This window comes from Calidris pugnax, unplaced genomic scaffold, assembly GCF_001431845.1.
Source record: "Calidris pugnax isolate Ruff unplaced genomic scaffold, ASM143184v1 scaffold12, whole genome shotgun sequence".
NCBI lineage: Eukaryota > Metazoa > Chordata > Aves > Charadriiformes > Scolopacidae > Calidris > Calidris pugnax.
In genome coordinates, this window is record NW_015090767.1 from 1,026,898 (window position 1) to 1,044,961 (window position 18,064).

Sequence of the window (18,064 nt, forward strand, 5' to 3'; positions counted from 1 at the left end):
TAGTTTGTAGCTGCAATATTAATAGGTTTGAATCTTTTCTTGTTGCTCTGTTTTTGATCAATAACATTAAGCATCTATCAGAAAACAATGATACTTGAAATGTAGTAAGTTGTGATGCTTATCACACTAAAATTTTTTAAGATTTTTCTAAAACTTAAACTGTATGTGAAAGAATGAATTGTGAATCCACAGCTGAAACATTAAATGTGCTAAAGCTATCAGATGAGAGCTCTATATTCTAAAAAACAAAAAGCAGGTTATTTCTTTGAAATGCGTTGCAGTACAAGTTGGGAATTAAGCAAGTATAGTCAATACTGTGGGACTGAGTGGCTATAAAACAAAACGGCCTTTTTACTGGTTATTGCAATACCATTTAAAGAGGAAAAATACTTTCACAGTTCTGTAGTAACAACTGCATGGAGAAAAAGAAGCTTTTGCAAATGCTTCTTGTTTTATTTTCACATGGTCATGACTTAGAAATTCCTTTCACTCTTTGTATTCTTTACTGTAGATTCCCAGTTTATGATTTTTGAGAAAATTAGATTAACACAGCAAACATCTGGCTGAAGTCATCTTACAACTTAGAGCGTTGGCAAATGCTAGTTCCTGAAATCTAATTCATTCCAAGTTCAGCAGAGAAAACCTACGAGTTGTTTAAAAGTTATACGTATTTCAGGAAAATTGCAACCCCACTGTATTACAGCAAAGTGGTTACAAAACAAGAAAAACACAAAGAGGAAGGAAATTCTATCACTGTAACAGATGGGGTGAAAAGGCAGAAAGCAATGCAGTGATTCACCTGTGGTTGCATGGGAAATCTCTAGCAGAGGCAGAAACAGACTATAGATTTTGCCCATCCCATTGCCTAACCCTTAAAACTGTCCATCTTCCCCCTTCTGTACTTCTGCTAAGGGAAGACTGAGGTGAGCAAGGGCACTGAGCAGACTTTTGCACAAAGCTGTACCCTCTCTTTGTGGAGGACAAAGAACACCTTGCAGGGGGCTCAGTAACACTAACACGAATCGCGGTTGGGCAGAAAAATTGCTTGCTAAATTCGCCTCACCAACAACATTCTTGAACTGAAAATCAAGACAGTTGGTGCTGCTAAAAAAGCAAGAGATCCACTAATGGCAAAACCCAGAGCAAGTTAGTTATATTCATAGTCTAGAATGCTAACACTGCTTCAGCCATGCCCATAAAGTGAGTGCATCGGGCCAGTGCTGCAATGGGAAAAGCCAGATTTTGTTAAACACAAGCATCTGGTGACATAAGCAAATGCAATTACCATCCTATTATGACCTTATAAGCAAAATAAATGTTCTGATTTGGGGAGTGTAAATTAACAAAATACAGAGGTAATACAGTAAATTACATAAATGTGCTGGAGCTTAGAGCTCTCTGAGAAGTGTATTTGTCATGCAGCTGTGGCCATTTCAAATGTGGTGTGTTCACTAATAGGTGCTAATTCTCAGAATTAAAGCTGTGACTTCCCTCCAAATATTGAATGTTAAATGTGCGTTTTTTTCTGAAAAGAAACACATACATACATATAAACACATACTTTATACACCATATTTTCTCTTTTGTGTTAAATCACAGGTAATACCAGAGATTTCCAATGTATTTGGAAGGGTACTACTTGTGTGCTTTTGCATCACACTTTTCAGAACTCAAAATTACATTTTTAATTTTAGCCTAGTGACAGAGACAATGTCTGCACATGTGTGTTGTGTGCAAAGTAAAAGCCCCGTGACCTGTAGTTACCAGGAAAGAGGTGTGGGAGCAAGCCAGAGTTTGGGAGAGGTATCACAAACAAGTTTTCCTGGTCCCTGGCTGACTCTGTGCAGTGCATCTATGTGCCCTGCAGTGCATTGCACAAGTCCCTTGTATCAAGGAATGCGGCTCATAAAAAACAAACCAGCTCTTCCCACAGCTGAAGTCTATCTGGCAGAGCTTGCTGATCAGGCACCCACCCACATTAAAGCATCTGTGAGGCTCCAGCCCACGTTGCCCATGGAGACATTGCAGTCACGCTGGAGGGGTATTATATCAGAATTAAAAAGCCTCGCTGGCCCTGCTGGCTCTGCCCAGGACCAGTTCAGGTATTTCTGTAGCTATGGCGCAATTAATTCATAACACACCCACAGATATATGTGAGTTAGCTGTACAAAATCATAGACGATTGCTAAAATTTGGAAGCAAACAGCAAATACTGAGGTAAATTTGCTAAAAGCAGCAAATAAAAGGCAGATATCTTTTTCACTGACGATGTGATTCAGCATTACCTTCCCACACAGAGCATGTACTCAAATTTACCATGTTATATTCCTGTAATGACAGGCCTGAATTCATCCCACCTAAGCACAAACACTCAACAAAGTCAGTGGTGCAGAAGCACAGTCTCCCTCTGACATTCCTGGTGAGAGGACACGCATCTCCAGGAGGCTCTGAGGATCTGAGGAAGCTGTGTGTGACGCACAGAGACAGCAAGAGTCACGCACAACCTCCCAGAGCTTAGGAGCTGCCTGGGCAGCTAACAAAAAAATATGGGAAAGGGGAATGGAAGGGTGAGGCAAGTTAGCCAGTGGCACATGGTACCTCACAAATGGAGCCAGAACTACAGTCCCTCTCCTGAATCCTAATTCAATGCCACAGGAAAAATTATCTTAAACAAAGGCAGCGGAGAAAAGCTTTTGAACATCTTGTAGAATAGGATCGTAATCAGAGACAAAACAAACCCCAAAAGTTTAATTTTATTGTTTAGTTGTTGATAACTGGAATCTTCACCCTTCACCCTTCTATCTTCACCCTTCTCATATTCTATCTTATGTAGCTCATATTGCCTATAAAGAAACCTTCTGCCCTCAGTAGGAAATTATTCGCTAGTCTTCAGCAGCAGTTGTGCTCCGTTATCTTTTTGTTAACAAACAAGATGGTCTTCCATTGTTTTCAGTATTTTGGGAAAAAAAATCCACTAACAATAGGATTATGAGAAAAATATTGAGGATTTTTTTTTAGTAAAATCTGGGTAAAGCATAAATATTGGCACATGTATAGACCTGCTGGTGGCAGTCAACACTAAGGACAAATCATGCCTCACAAATACGGTGGATTTCTATGAAGGCATTACAGCCTAGGGAAGAGCTGTATAAGGGAAGAGCAACTGACATCATCTGTCTGGACTTGTGCAAAGCATTTGGCACTGTTCTGCACAACATCCTTGTCTCTAAATTGGAGAGACATGGGTCTGACTGATGGACCACTCGGTGGATAAGGAATTGGCTGGATGGCCACACTCAAAAAGCTGCAGTCAATGTCTTGATGTCCAAGTGGGGGTCTGTGACGAGTGATGCTCCTCAGGGGTCAGCACTGGTCCCAGTGCTGTTTAACATCTTTCTGTCTGTGACAAGTGATGCTCCTCAGGGGTCAACACTGGTCCCAGTGCTGTTTAACATCTTTCTCCGTTACCTGTGCAGTGGGATTGAGTGCACCCTCAGCAAGTTTGCCAATGACACCAAGTGCAGCCAACATGCTGGAGGGAAGGGATGCCATCCAGAGGATCAGGCTTAAGAGGCAGGCCTGTGCAAACCTCATGAAGTTGAACAAGGTCAAGTGCAAGTTCCTGTACGTGGGTCGGGGCGATCCCAAGCACAGATACAATCAGGCTTGAGAGGTGGGCCTGTGCAAACCTCAAGTTCCACAAGGACAAGTGCAAGGTCCTGTATGTGGGTCGGGGCGATCCCAAGCACAGATACAGGCTGGGCAGAGAATGGGTTGAGGGCAGCCCTGAGGAGAAGGACCTGGGGGATCTCGGTTGATGAAAAGTTCCACATGAGCTGGGAACGTGCATTTGCAGCCCAGAAAGCCCATTGTATTCTGGGCTGCAGCACAGGAAGTGTGGCCAGCAGGTTGAGGGAGGTGATTCTGCCCCTCTACTCTGCTCCTGTGAGAGCCCACCTGTAGTACTGCGTCCAGCTCTTGAGTCCCCGACATAAGAAAGACATGGACATGGTGGACTGACTCCAGAGGAGGGCCACAAAGATGATCAGAGAGCTGAAACATTTCTACTGTGAGGATAGGTTGAGAGAGTTGGGGTTGTTCAGCCTGGAGAAGAGAAGGCTCTGGGGAGACCGTATAGGGGCTTTCCAGTACCTAAAAGGAGACTACAGGAAAGATGGAGAGGGACTCTTTATCAAGGAATGTAGTTATAGGGCGAAGGGTAATAGTTTTAAACCATTTTTAAATGGTTTTAAATAGAAGCAGGGAAATTTAGATTATGTATTAGAAGAAATTCTTTACTGTGAAGGTGGTGAGGCACTGGAACAGGTTGCCCAGAGAAGTGGTGGATCCCCCATCCCTGGAAGTGTTTGAGGTGAGGCTGGATGGGGCTTTGAGCAACTTGGTCCGGTGGGAGGTGTCTCTGCCAGTGGCAGGGGGGTTGGAACTGGATGATCTTTAAGGTCCCTTCCAGCTCTAGCCATTCTATGACCCTATTCTGAATTATTATAGAATTAATTATTAGAGAATTAAGTATTTCTAGAAACCAATACTATATTATTGAAACCTAAGATATTATTAAAGGTGTTCTTAAAACTGTCATAAGAACATTCTCCTATTTTTACAAAAATAAATTTACAGAAGTCTTCTCTCCTGTACTTTGTTTTCAGTTCCCACATCTCTTAGTTTTCTCTGACACATTTGATGGGACTTACCTTATCTCTCTTACATATTTCTCTAAAGGTTTCTGATCAGTTTGCCATGTAACTAGTTATCAGTCATGGGTTGCAATTTCTTTTTTACCTAGCTGTCTCCTTTATTCCTATGGGACAGACCTATTGTTCATTCATCCTGCATAAGTTTTCCACAGTGATTCCTGTGTGACTAGCTCCTTAGCAAACCTAGAAGGTTTTTGCCTTACTCTTGATTTGTTTCCAACTTTCTGAAGATATCTTTCACAAAATGATGCTTTGAATGCAGAGTATTAAACCCCTAACACTGCTGACCTACTAGGAATGAAATCTAACTTTAGGCATTCGGAATAGAAGAAAGAAGCAATGACTGAAGACAAAGTCTCTTCAGATCTTCATTTTTTTTGTTCCCAGAATATTACACAATGGAAGGAAACAACTATAGTTTTAAGATTTCTAATTGTGAATAGAAATAAATAACACAGAAAGATACCTAACGTTTGTCCAGAAACCAAGCTGTCTGATAAGCCTGCTTTCAGATAATAGTTCTAAGCCTGCCTTTTTTAGTGCTACTTAGATCCAGCTTCCAGGAGTATCTGATATAATTCAGTCTCTGCCCGAACAATCTGAAGAGAACCACTGATTGACTATGAAGAAAATCTTGTATAATATTCACATAATGCAGAACCCAAACTACAAAAAGCCCAGTCAAGATTTTCAGTCAGCCAAGTCAACAGTTCTGTTTGCAAAGTATCTTTTTAGCAGCCACCAGCATGATATAAAACGATTTAATTCTCCTTTTGCTTCCACAGTTTAAAGTCAGCTCCAATTAAACTTTTTGTAAATCTATAGCCCTCTGGGTCAAACAAATAGGTGCAGATTCATCCACTTTACAAATATGTTATGCAGATTTACAGAGATGAGGATCTGGTCTTGCACTAATGGCAAAGCAACATTAATATAAGAAAAAATAACATTTTATTATTAATCAACGTTTTAGTTTAGCTCATGTTTCTCAATGACTTACACAGAAAAATAAACCACTGAGACAAAAACAGGCTTTCTGAACTATTTTAGGGCTATGGAAGAAAAGCATACAAATCGTGAAATTTACTTACACTTTGAATGGTATCTCTGTATAGTACTTTGAAATTTTGCTTGGTGTTTATAAAATGTAAATTTGCATATCACATTATAAAATTTTGGTAAGTTATCCACTGTCTGCATTTAAATCTGAGGTGTTTTAGTAAACGTCAGTCTAGAAGCAGATAACTTAAATCTGTTCTTCATGTATGTATGATCTTCTGCACAAGTACAGCTTCTTAAAGGTGCTTTATGTTATGGTTTCTATAAGCACACTGATTCTAATCTGGAATTAACCAAATAAATAAGTTTATCCACTGGCAAATAAAGTGCTGTGTGCATTTGACTTGTATATATCTCTGTAAAATATTTTATTAACAGCAGGTGGCAACCTTTGAAAATTGGACTCCAGCAGCATGGTTATACTTTTAAATGTATAAATGCAAGTTATTTCAAGATTAGTTTTATAAGCACTAGCTGGCTGATCTGAATGTCTGCTTATTGAGAAGATTCACATTAACCTTCCCTGAGTGCTGTGCTTTTATAGAGGAAATCTGCATTAACTATGGAAATTATAATTTGTTTAGGAATCCAGTACAAATACTGTTTTATACTGCTTTTTAGATAATGAATGTTTTATTAAAATTAAAGACATCATTTCAGAAGTTAAATTCGCTTAACTTCTCCGGTATAGTATTATAATTTTAAAACTACAAATAGTCCTTTTGTTGTTCTTCAAATACAATGAGATTCATTGTTCTGCTCTACTGCAAATACCTTGAAAACTGTTCTTTGATGGCTGTCAAGGGATAAACATGCTGCCTATGAAAATGTGGGCTTGATAACATAAAATTCACATCTGATATATTTCCCATTTCCTGACCCAAGGCATCCCTGCCATTTAAGTCCCCTCCCTGAACGGCAGAGAACATAGCCATCAAAACGTCCAGAAGTCAGAGAGATTGCTAGATTGATTTTTGCTGCTTCCTGGCTTGCAGCTCAGAACATATAAATTCCCAAGTGAATGGCTAAGACATCCTATATTACTTACACCTTATTTTGTTATCTCACACCTATCCAAGAATGCATTCTTTTACTTTAGGACAATGTGTCTTTACAGATAAGTATTATCAGATTCACCAGCTGCTCTTGCTTATTCATCACTTTTGAAGGAGCTCAAAACTACACTTTTATCAACTTTCAGGGGGGAAGATTTAAATTTGTTGGGAAGGCAAAGTAAAAAGCGTTACAAATATATTTATTTAAGCATTATGTTAAAACAGGAAAGAAGTGCCTTTTTGATTTTAAATTACTTCCCTTTTTATAAAATGTTGCTTATGTATTCATTCAGTTTATGCAGTACAGTAAGGTTCACATTTTCCTTTATCTTTACTGCACTGAAATTTACCCCAAAACATTTTACAAAGACATCTCTTGTATACTGGATAAAAGGAATGCTGTAATTTACAAAACCAGCCCTGATATTCTGAGACAGTGCATTCAGGGAGAATTGCTGTAGCAAATCATTGCAGCTGCAAATAATACAGGCATACCTAGGCAATGAAATATTCTTCTGATAACTTTCTATATGGTAGTATTTTGATATATTTAAAACAAGATGCATTGCTGATATATCCAATAAGGCTATCTTACACCTAGCTACATAAACACGACTTTACTGAGAAAAACAGCAGTGGCTTGCCTCAAGCAAAGCCATATGTGGCTATTGCTTTATGGACATTGATTTTGTCTCTCCTGAAGATGTCCATTTCAGTAAGCCATGCTGTAGTGTAGATAATAACACTGATTATATTTGCATCTCACCGGGACACCTCTGCTCGCTGCACCGTCTGACTTCCTCTCCCGTTCCTTCACACTGTTGCCCAGTCACGGCAGCGCCCTGACAGATCCTCGTCCGTCTCTCCCAGCCACCATCGCAGGATTTGGAACAGCCACTCCAATGGCCCCACTGGTTCCACTGCCCATTTGCTGTTTTGAAAAATACAGTTAACAGTGGTGACATAATGACAGTCATAAAGAAGGAATATGCAGGTTATTCTTCAATTGGGTAAGAGAAGAAAGCCCCCCCCAGTGACAGAAGTGGTAGATGAAGCTGCATGGGAGATGGGGGAGTCCCTACTTGGCTCCTAAATATGAGATTGTTGTCTAGATGGCTTGCATCTTGATATAAAATAAAAAGAATTGGTGCACATTAACTTAAGCTGTAAAACAGACATCTTGTATTTTTTTTTCTAGACAGTTGTATAGTGCTGTTGTATGGTAATGATACACGTTTACAACGTGCATAACTGCCCTTTAAAAAACTAAATAAAATCATTTTTACATGTGATATTTCAGGAGCTTTATTTTTACATGGCCTGACAGTGGAAATGAGGCTTAAAAGTCAGTATAAATGTAATTTACCCAGCCTGGAAGGCTGCTTTTATACTGCCAGAAGATCATGAAGTATCTCAGCCTAAAAGGGAACCGGTTTGAACACTTTTCTAGGTTTGTGAGACACTTTATCGAGTTTTTTAGGCCTCAAACATATCTTTCCAGAACTGGTGGTGAATGTCCTGTAAATGGTGATAGAACGGAAGAGCTGATATGCAGCCCAGCATGCGGCCCTTCCAGATGCACTCTTTAGATTTTTATCTCCAGGTGGAGATAAATAAAATAAAGGACAGCAAGGCCCCAGGCCTTCCTCTGCAGACGGCTGCTCTGCCCCTTTGCCGAGGGGCCTGTGGCGGCCCCTGGCAGCCTGCCGGTGTTCCCCAGGCCCCGAGCCCCCACCGAGGAGGGGAGATGGAGGGGCGTGTCCCCGAATACTCACCGATACACTCGGGGTTATGGCACTCCCGGCTCTCGGCCCAGGGCCCTCTGCACTCGGAGCCGCCGTGGGCCGCGGCGGTGCACTGCCGGCTGCGCTGCTGGGTGCCGTTGGAGCAGGTCACCGAGCACTGGCTCCAGGCGCTCCACTCCTGCCACTGTCCGTCCACTGCCGCGGCGGGCACAAAAGAGATGGACACAGCAGAGTTACCACCCGAGCCGGGCCGGGGCCTCGCGGCCTCCTCCTACCTCAGCCTGGGCCCAGCATGGCCCCTCGGGCCTGGCCAGGCCCTGCCCGAAGAGGCCTCACTTCGTACGGCAACCAGAGGCAGACACCGCCACTAGGAGCTACTTCAAAATTAACCTAAACCTGTTTGAAAGGCCCTATTAAAAACAAGGCCCTAATAAAAAAACTGGTCTTATCTTTTTAGGCAAAAATGGGGGCCATTCTCTTATCAGGTAAACGCTGAGCCCTCCTAAGTGCCTTATTACAGCTGCAGCCACCACTCAGGTGGATCAGTTTATACGATTATTGGTCCTGACTGTGAAATTAGTTCTCTTTAGTTGAATGGCGAAAGGCAAAAAAGGAGTTACCCCTTTGCCTCGCACACAGCCCCTGCTCTCTGCACTTACAGCGCTGAATGTGCTTTTACCATTCATCCTCCCTCCCTGTGAGGTAAATGATCCCAGTTCCTCAACATTCTCTTGAGATAAAATGTAGGAGGACAGAAGCAGCGTGCCTTCCTCCTCAGGTCTGCTTCTGCATTTGCATATTGCATAATCTTTTTTCTGAATTTGTCATGTTGAATTTCTAAACAATATAGATACGGTGACCAGTTCTCTATTTAGTATTCTGTATAAGCCTCATACATCTGAGTTTGGATGAACATTCCCACTAGTAAAGGTTTAGGACTGTTATTTATAATTTTCTATCTCAGAAAATGAAAATATTTTTAAATGGAGGTAAATGAAAATATTTAAAAAATAATAAAAAATCTAAACCAATTAAGTTCCCATACAAGCAATAAATTATATGGTCTATAGTAGGTAACAGGACTACAGAACATTTCTGAAAATGAATAGTATTATGAAATGTGATATTACTGATTGTGCTAATTCAAATTCTGCATTCATACAATCTTTAGCAATCATTAGATCCTCATTGCACCTGCAGTTACCCAATATAAACTCAAACTGTAGGTTGTAATACAATTTTGATTGGTTCTTGTCCTTGAAAACCTGGTTTAATAACTACTATCGCCATAAATGCACCACCACTGAAAACGAGTGACTTCACTTGGTGCACTTGCCAACCCTTGATTTCAGGATTCTTCTAAAAGAGGGTTGGAATAGCAGCTTCCTAAGATGTTGGTGTTAACAATTACAACAGGAAGCAGCATCTTTAAGTTAGTGATTTAACGTTCTGTGTCTGTATGGGTGCACCGCTGCTCAGTGAAATATGGAGGTGAACTATTTTATTGTTGTCTGCCAGTAACCACAGAACATTTCTAACAGTTCAAAGATACAGTCTGTATCCCTAATGCCCAGGATGTCAGCAACCAGTGAATTAAAGTAAGAGAGATTTCCAGGCTTCCTCCTAAAGTTCTATATGAAATATTCTATGTAATGCCTCATTGTGAACCACTTCTCAATGTATATGCCTCTCAAGCTATGAAGCTGCACCCTGATAATTTATTCAGCAGAAAAATGGAAATCTTTCCAAACATGGAAGCAAGTTGCATTCATTAATCATAAAAGCTTTATGTGAAGAGGAAAACATTATGGAAATCACATTTCAATGCACCCTCTTCAGTTTTATTCATTGCTATATAGTATTATTTAGGGTAGGAAAGATCGAATCAATTATTATAGTATCTCCAGAGAAAACTCATTCCATGGCTTCTTGTATATATTTCATACATCTCCCTTCTTTATCTTTCAGAGCAAATATTATGTAAGTTTTCTATTTCAGAAATACTGTTAAAAGACTAAAGAATTCAACATGAAGATTCCCTTATAAAATTGAACATTCAAATTGCAGCAAATCTGAACATTCATCAGATATTTAAACTGTTACTTTTAAATGTAACCAGTATAGAACTTCCTCTGGTGAAAGTAATTTAGTTACAAATGACTGTTCAAAATCCAGAATTCTCAAAAGCTGCTTATTTTGACAGATTAGGTGCAATATCTTTTGTTTTCCTTTCCAATACTGAAGTGAACTGAATGCATTAATTTCTTCACTGCTATTTTTATTTGGCATTTGTCTTATTGTCAACTCTGTTTCATGCTCATATATCATGTTAATTACTTTTGTGTAGGCACATGCAAAATTGCACAGCTGCCAACTTGGCCAAAAACTGGATTAATTCAAAATTTTTGTAGCAGCATTCAGGACTAAAACTTTTCCACAAATTTTGTCCTGAAGTTGGGGTATGCTTTGCTGACCAGAAAGAAAGCAAAGCAAATAAAAGCAAGTTTAATAAAAATCTAAGAAATATAGTTTTAATTCTGCGAGGCACCAAGTTCCACTTTTTTCCTTCATTTCTCTTTTCAAATCATCAACCAAGCGTTTTCTAAAGAAATGTCCATCAACCCTTTTCTGGAGGAGCTCTGGTCATGGGGAATCTATTTGCAGTGGTGGTGTGAGCTGTGGATATTCAACAAGCCCATTGCGAGGGCAACCTTCACACTGTCAGCCAGAACTCATGGAAAAAACTTCTCACACTACAGCTACCTGACACCTTTTCAATACCTAGGAGTTACAATGAGTTCAACAATTATACATTTAATGTTCTTCATGGTTATTGAACGCATTGTAATACTTGGGTATTATTTACATATATATACACATATGTGTATATATGTATAAACAATATTTAAAATTTTGATCAAAATCCATCTTAACCTATGGACAAAAAATTTCATAGAGGATGATTTTTTGGAGTTAGTTTCCGTTTCAGTGGAGAGAAGGTTTAACATGAAGCACATGCATTGTTGACTTGATTAGGGGTAGTTTTTTGAAAGTGGTTTAGCAACTTGCTCCCACTTACTTAAAATTCTTATCATAAAGGCTTAACTGGGATTCAAATAATGCCCTAGCTTTCATCAGCCTTTCTCTCTTCATGCATGTAAATGACAAACATTTTGAATAAATTAATAACAATTAAAATTTTATGGTTTCCCAAATATGTTTGTTGTACGATGAATAAATAATTACAGTGAACTTGCAAGCAAGCATAATTCAAACAGATATGGTGGACACAAACTGTGTGTCCTCTGAATGTCTCCCTTTATGCCACACTTAGAGAGGTGCTTGCCTTTTGGTTCGCCAAGACCTATCCTGAATCAACATTTCCTACACAAGATACTGTGCCCTTTCTTGAAGAAACTAAGAATTGCTTGCTTGTGTAGTATCTTTGACAGTTACCATCCTGATTCTATCCTTTAATCACTACAGTCAGAATTATTAACATTACCTGGCCTACTCCCTTTGTGTAGCCTTTTTTTTTTTTTTTCTTTCTGCGTGCAAAGGGCGATAAAAGAAATCACAGACAACCCACATTGAATGCACTGTAACAAAGCAGAGAGTTGCTATATGAGCTCACCAGGGCAGAGTGCAATATTGCAAGGTTTATGTTGTGTTTCAGGTCCATCACATGATCTTCCCCCATACTGGGGAGGTATACATGACCTTGTCCTAGTTCTTTGGCCTCGACCACATGTGAATGAACACAAACTCCAAGGTGACCATTCCTCCCAAACGCCGTGTACTGCAACAAACCAAACAGATTTTAACCAGAAACAGACACACAAGTAACAGAAGGATTTCAAAATAAACAAGATCAGTATTTGAAACAGGAATTATTTTGCCAACTTCAAGAAAATCAGTACATAGGTAATCTTTAGCATTGGCAAATAAATCCTTTATAAAATTTAGTTATTTTCAGTTTTAATTTTCTCTAAAATATATTTGGCTTAGAACCATTTTCTTTAACCTTTAAACTAATCTCACTACCACATTTTCTTTTCTTTCATTCTTTTAAGAAAGATGGCTTCCCTTTGCCAAAGTTAGTTATGATAATTTTGGTGCCTGACTTGAGATACCTTTAATAGCCTTGATTTTCGGAGACTAATCTTTGCAAAAATGAGGCATATACATTATGTCCAAGGTAACTCTAAAAAGTTGAAGCAATCAAAATTAAGCTTCCTTTTGAATATATAGGAATAAACACAATAATTTCTTACTGTGTCACCATAATAAAGTGGGGCTATTATCTTCCAATTGTTTCAGTTGTTTAAATGCCAGTGGAAACAGAGCAGCAGATGTGCTTGATTATTTTCCTTGAAAATTCCAAGACCACATAAGCAAAAGAGATTTTCACGACTTCCTTACCTATTCATTCATTTAACATACACAGTAATACATGCATAGCTCTACCTTAAAAATTGTTCAATCAACAAAATTCAAACACCTTCAGAGCACACAATAAATTACGAACATCAACATATTTATATAGAAGTATTTCATAAAATTAAAGAATCATAGAAGATGCATCTTTCTCTACCTTATTTTTTTTTCCCACTGTAGGAGAAACTAATATACAATACCCATACGAGTTATATACCATATGCATTCCTTTTTCAGAAACAAATTGAGTTAAAATTCTCTAATATAGTTCAGCATGTACTGGGAAGACAACTCCACAGATGCATTTGCAAAACATCTCTTTATAAATTTAAAAACCCTGCAAAAGAAGTTTTAGTTCTTTTTCTTCTGCTTAAATAAAAGTAATTGCTCAGGTTTAATTAGGCTGTGTGAGAAAAGGAATGTAGTAGTGAGAACTGTGGTAATTCTAGGCATTTAAGAAAAAAATCCAGTACCCAGAGTTAGCATCACACTAGGTGTGTTTCTGAACCCTGCCTGTTTGAAGGGTATCTGGAGGGTGAAATAGTGTACGACATCTCAGTGTATCATTTGGTAATGGGTCACAACATTACAGAAAAAGTAGATTTTCTGGTTTGTCCTCACTTTTTTTCATCACCGTGAAAGAACTTCTTATGTATGAGTTTCCTTTGCCTTGAAGGCATGTATCACTTGTCCAGTTTCTACAAATAAAACCCTTTTCTTGTGGGAATAACATTTCCTGAGGTGAAATTCAGTTGCCAAGGGTGTGGAAGGAGGTTCAGCTCCCTGGCATATTATCACAAAATCATCAGTAAGATCAAGGGGAGTTCTTCAACTAGGTGAGTTCTAGTGCATTTCATTACAATTCAAATGCTGTGCTGAGGTAAAGTTAGCTATGCTGTCAGCTAACTTCTGAGAAATCATACCTGACAGAAAATGTCAAGCATTATTCAGGGAAGATTTTAACCCACCAGATAACAGCACAATTGATGAAAGGCATTTAGGTGGTCACATACAAGTGGTCAAAAAGCACAATAATTATTCCATGTCCTACATGGCTAGTTTTATTAAAATTAATTTATTCTAAATATCACATCAGTCTGCATTATATTAACAAAAACCCCCCAACCCTCAGGAACATTCCAGATTAATGTTAAAGTGACAGATTTTAGTCTAGTTGTTTTAGAAACCTTGATTAACTGTGACATTTTGGTCAAAACCAGAAAGCCTAACTCTTCTAAAACTAGTAAATTTAAGACTATATCTGCATATAATGCCTTATGCTTCATCTTTTCTCAACAGGTACTAGACTTAGACAGCTACTCTGGTCCATCCATATGAACTGAAGATTTTTTTCTCATTGGCAAAGTATTAGATTCTAAATCCAGTTGTAGCTCTAAGATTCTAAATTTTTTTAGCATACGAGAAAAACTAATGAGGAACGAATTTGTCAGATCAGATTCCAAACAGTAGTCATTAATAACAAGGATATAATTTCATCTCCTGATACCACAATGCTCATTAAGGTGCTCGGATGCACCTCAAATGCAACAAGAAGAAGAACTTCAAAAAGTACAAAATGCAGCAAATAAAAAATAATCCAAATTAGAAAAAGATTATTCTGTATAAAATAATAATTTAGAGTGGTCTTGACACTGTAGACAGGCTGAGGTTTTTCAGGGTACAGATGAGTTTAACTCTATTGTTTAATTTGGGGTTTTGATTTTGTTCTTTCAAAATGTATTAAACTAGTTGTCTTCATTTAAAAATGACAAAAACCTGTGCTGAGGGGGTCTTTAAAGATACTGGATTGAGCCAAAATGTTGTGTATCTCTTCTGGTAAGAACGACTGCATGGTAGCAGTAACACAGGATAATTCTTCTCTGATTTTGAATCTGAGCATAAGCCAAAACAAAATGCTTCACTTCGGGTGGACTCAAATTTAAACCACTGTTTGTGGGTTAAAGTAAGCCGTGTTCAAAATCATCTTCGGTGACAAATTTTAGCTCATTTCACACCTTTCTCTATGTCTAGACTTGTATATCTGAAGCAAGTAGATAACTAATAAAGTCAAGGATGGAAAAGGCATAACACTAAGAAAACAACCAATGTCAGCAAACAAATATTAAGAATTAACCTGTTCAATGCATCACAGAAGTGTCCAGTATTACCCAGATCAGCTTTAAAAGAACCTCTTAATTTAAAATATTGTATCTTTGAATATTTTTTTTCTTCTATTTCCTTTACATTTTCTTTCTTGAACACCATTTTCTAAGTGCAAAAATACCCTATAACATCTGATGAATTATAGCCAAATGAGCTATGCCAAATTACACCAGATGGAGAGCTGGTCCACAGAGGAGTTACTGTTTTCTACAACACAGTTTCAGATGCAAGATTCATTATTTGGGATAAAAATATTCAGATTATTGCCAACTTATCTGTCAAAAAACATTGCTGGCACAACGAGTTTGGATGACTGCAGAGCATCTTTCCCTTTTCTCTGCCTTTCTGTGAACCTAATGTTGAAGTGAACACCCACAGTGTTCACAATACGCAACTGCTGTGAAGTGGGAGGTGCCGTGAGGCCTTACTGGACTTCATCCTGCAAGCATAGTTTGGGAGATTTTTATTAGAGTTTATATGCTTTTGATTTTTTCAGCCTTAAACTGAACAGATACCGGAAAGCTATTTTGGGCATCGATGTTTCATTGTATGTGGTATCACAGCGTAATATGGCTGAATAACTGCATCTAAGCAGATTCCACATTAAAGGAACCTTTTAAATGAAATTATAGGGTTTGTATGCAGAAATTCAAACTCACTTAAGTGCTATAGTTTCCCTAAGTACAGCTTAAATTGTCCATTCGAAAATCTTTCTTAAATTCTTAATACATAAACTCAGCACACTTTCTGACACCTGCCTTCTAACCTCCACACTCAAGCCATCTACTCTACTTCTGCCATATCTCTTTCTAATTAGAAATTTAAGTGGCCTTGATCTTATTTTCTTCCTCTCAATTGAAGGCCTGAATTTACAGAGCATAGATTACTAACCATAAAGCTACAGGAATTAAAAATATAGTGCTAATTTCTCTGTAACGATTTTGTTAGTGCACCATGCAGGCACAGAATATATCAAAATGTGCAAAGTTTCACACCAGTCAATATATAGCTTTTGAGCATACAAATGTTTGAAATGGCTTAGGATATTCCTGCTCCTGCCATGTTTTGCTTTACCCATAAGCTTGAAAATGCTGACCTTCAGCTAAATTTTGTGGTAAAAGGGGTTGGAGGCAATGGGGAAGGACAACCTCAAACTAATTGGGATGAGGCTTTGAAATTCCATTTCCTTTAACCTTGAAGTTTTAGCCATGTTAGAAATTACCCACTAAGCTGCAATGTATCTGTGGCATTGCGGTACTGCATCCTGAGGTGTCCTTGCTCATGAAAGAACCAATAACAAAAGTGGTTACCTAAACTACTGGTTTTGTTGGCTACTGTGCTGCACTTTTCCAGGAGGCTCTTGGTTCCAAGACTCTGACTGAATTACCTAATAGATTCCTGTTCCTGAAATATTACTGGTCTGGAACAAATATAAATAATCCTTCATGTTCTTTCTTTCTCTATCAGGAGTACTATTTTGAAATTTAAGGTGAAATTTGAATATGAATATATATATATGTGGATATATATATACCCATACATACATATATATATATTCAGCAGGATAAAAATAAATAAATAAATGAAAACAAGTGGCATTTATGGACTTATTATGGACATATTATGGACAAGTGGCTTTCATGTACTTATGTAAAAGACTCTGTAGTCTCACTGTTGCATAATGATGAAACTGATGAATCCCCTTCTCAAAATCTTCCAGGACAGCAAGATCACAGGGAGATGTATTCCCTAACATCCCCATGAGTATCTTGGACACTATTAGGGAGCATATGAAGGCAATAGATGAAAATAATCTGGAAACCTTGCATTAGCATTTTCAAGTTTAGCAGGTTCTCTTGAAGCTTATGGATGGATGCTTAAAAGTATTGTCCAATAGGCCAGTCAGTCTGCATACTTTTTTTATTTTGAAGGGACAACTTTTCAATTAGGAAACATTACTCCAGCTCTGAAAACATCCCCCCTTTTTCTAATCATGCAAACATATAATGGATATGCCCCAGTAGATATTGTATTTGTGGGTTACAAGGACAGACCACTGTTACTGCTGTATGTTTATAGCTTCTAATTTATACTCTAAGACCTAAAACCTTGCTGTTTTAACAGAGTCCAAAAACTGTATAGAATGAATGATACAGATCTGGGTACATGGGATGGATCCCATATATCTGTGCGTATGCTTGGATTGTTTTGTCAAACTTGTGTACAAACTACGCATTTAGTTATGCACGGACCAGGGATAGTCCTGAACTATGCAACTCTCTGAGTCAGGATACATAATATAATGAGGATAGAGGATATTTAGCCTAATAATTAAAGGGACGTTTGAGAAATTCATGGGGTTGTGACTAGGAAAAGCACATTTCTAAATTGCTAATCTTGCACACTGCCACTCGGTAGTGACTCTGTAGCCAGACAGAGACCAACATAAATTAATAAGGTTCTTGTAATTATGTGAAACCACAAGCAAGATTAATGCCAGAAGACTAATTGTTTAGGAAAGGTAACTCAAGATACGTAAGGATTATCAGAATCAGCTGTGGTGACCTGAAAAGGAAAATATCTTGGCAGTCTCAGTTCTAGCCAGTAAGAATTGGTAGCCATTGCTCATATTGTGTGTCTGGAAACAAAAGCCCGACCCTGAAGTGGGAGTTCATGTGTAAGGAAATAGCTCCTTTCTGACCTCAGAAATACAGAGCAATCTTTTTTGTGTGAGCATTGTTTAGCAGTTTGCTAGACAATGTGATTTCTAAGAATCAACTTTATTCTAATTTCCTTTGACAGCAAATTAATTACCTTTGCTTTTGTATTACATGGATTTTGTTGTTGTTGTAGTTGTTTTGTTTTGATGTGAAAAGTTCTTGAAATTCCT

The 18,064-nt window shown here is 38.3% G+C and overlaps 1 protein-coding gene across 1 annotated transcript in view; it reads right to left on the reverse strand.

Moving 5' to 3' along the window:
• ADGRB3 (adhesion G protein-coupled receptor B3) overlaps window positions 1-18,064 on the reverse strand; it is a 450,308-nt gene that overhangs the window by 255,351 nt on the left and 176,893 nt on the right. Inside the window, exons 5-7 of the mRNA XM_014937019.1 lie at window positions 12,209-12,373; window positions 8,605-8,769; window positions 7,596-7,760 (exon numbers count right to left, since the gene is read on the reverse strand). Coding sequence (XP_014792505.1) covers window positions 7,596-7,760; window positions 8,605-8,769; window positions 12,209-12,373 — 495 coding nt within the window. The remainder of the gene's footprint in view (window positions 1-7,595; window positions 7,761-8,604; window positions 8,770-12,208; window positions 12,374-18,064) is intronic.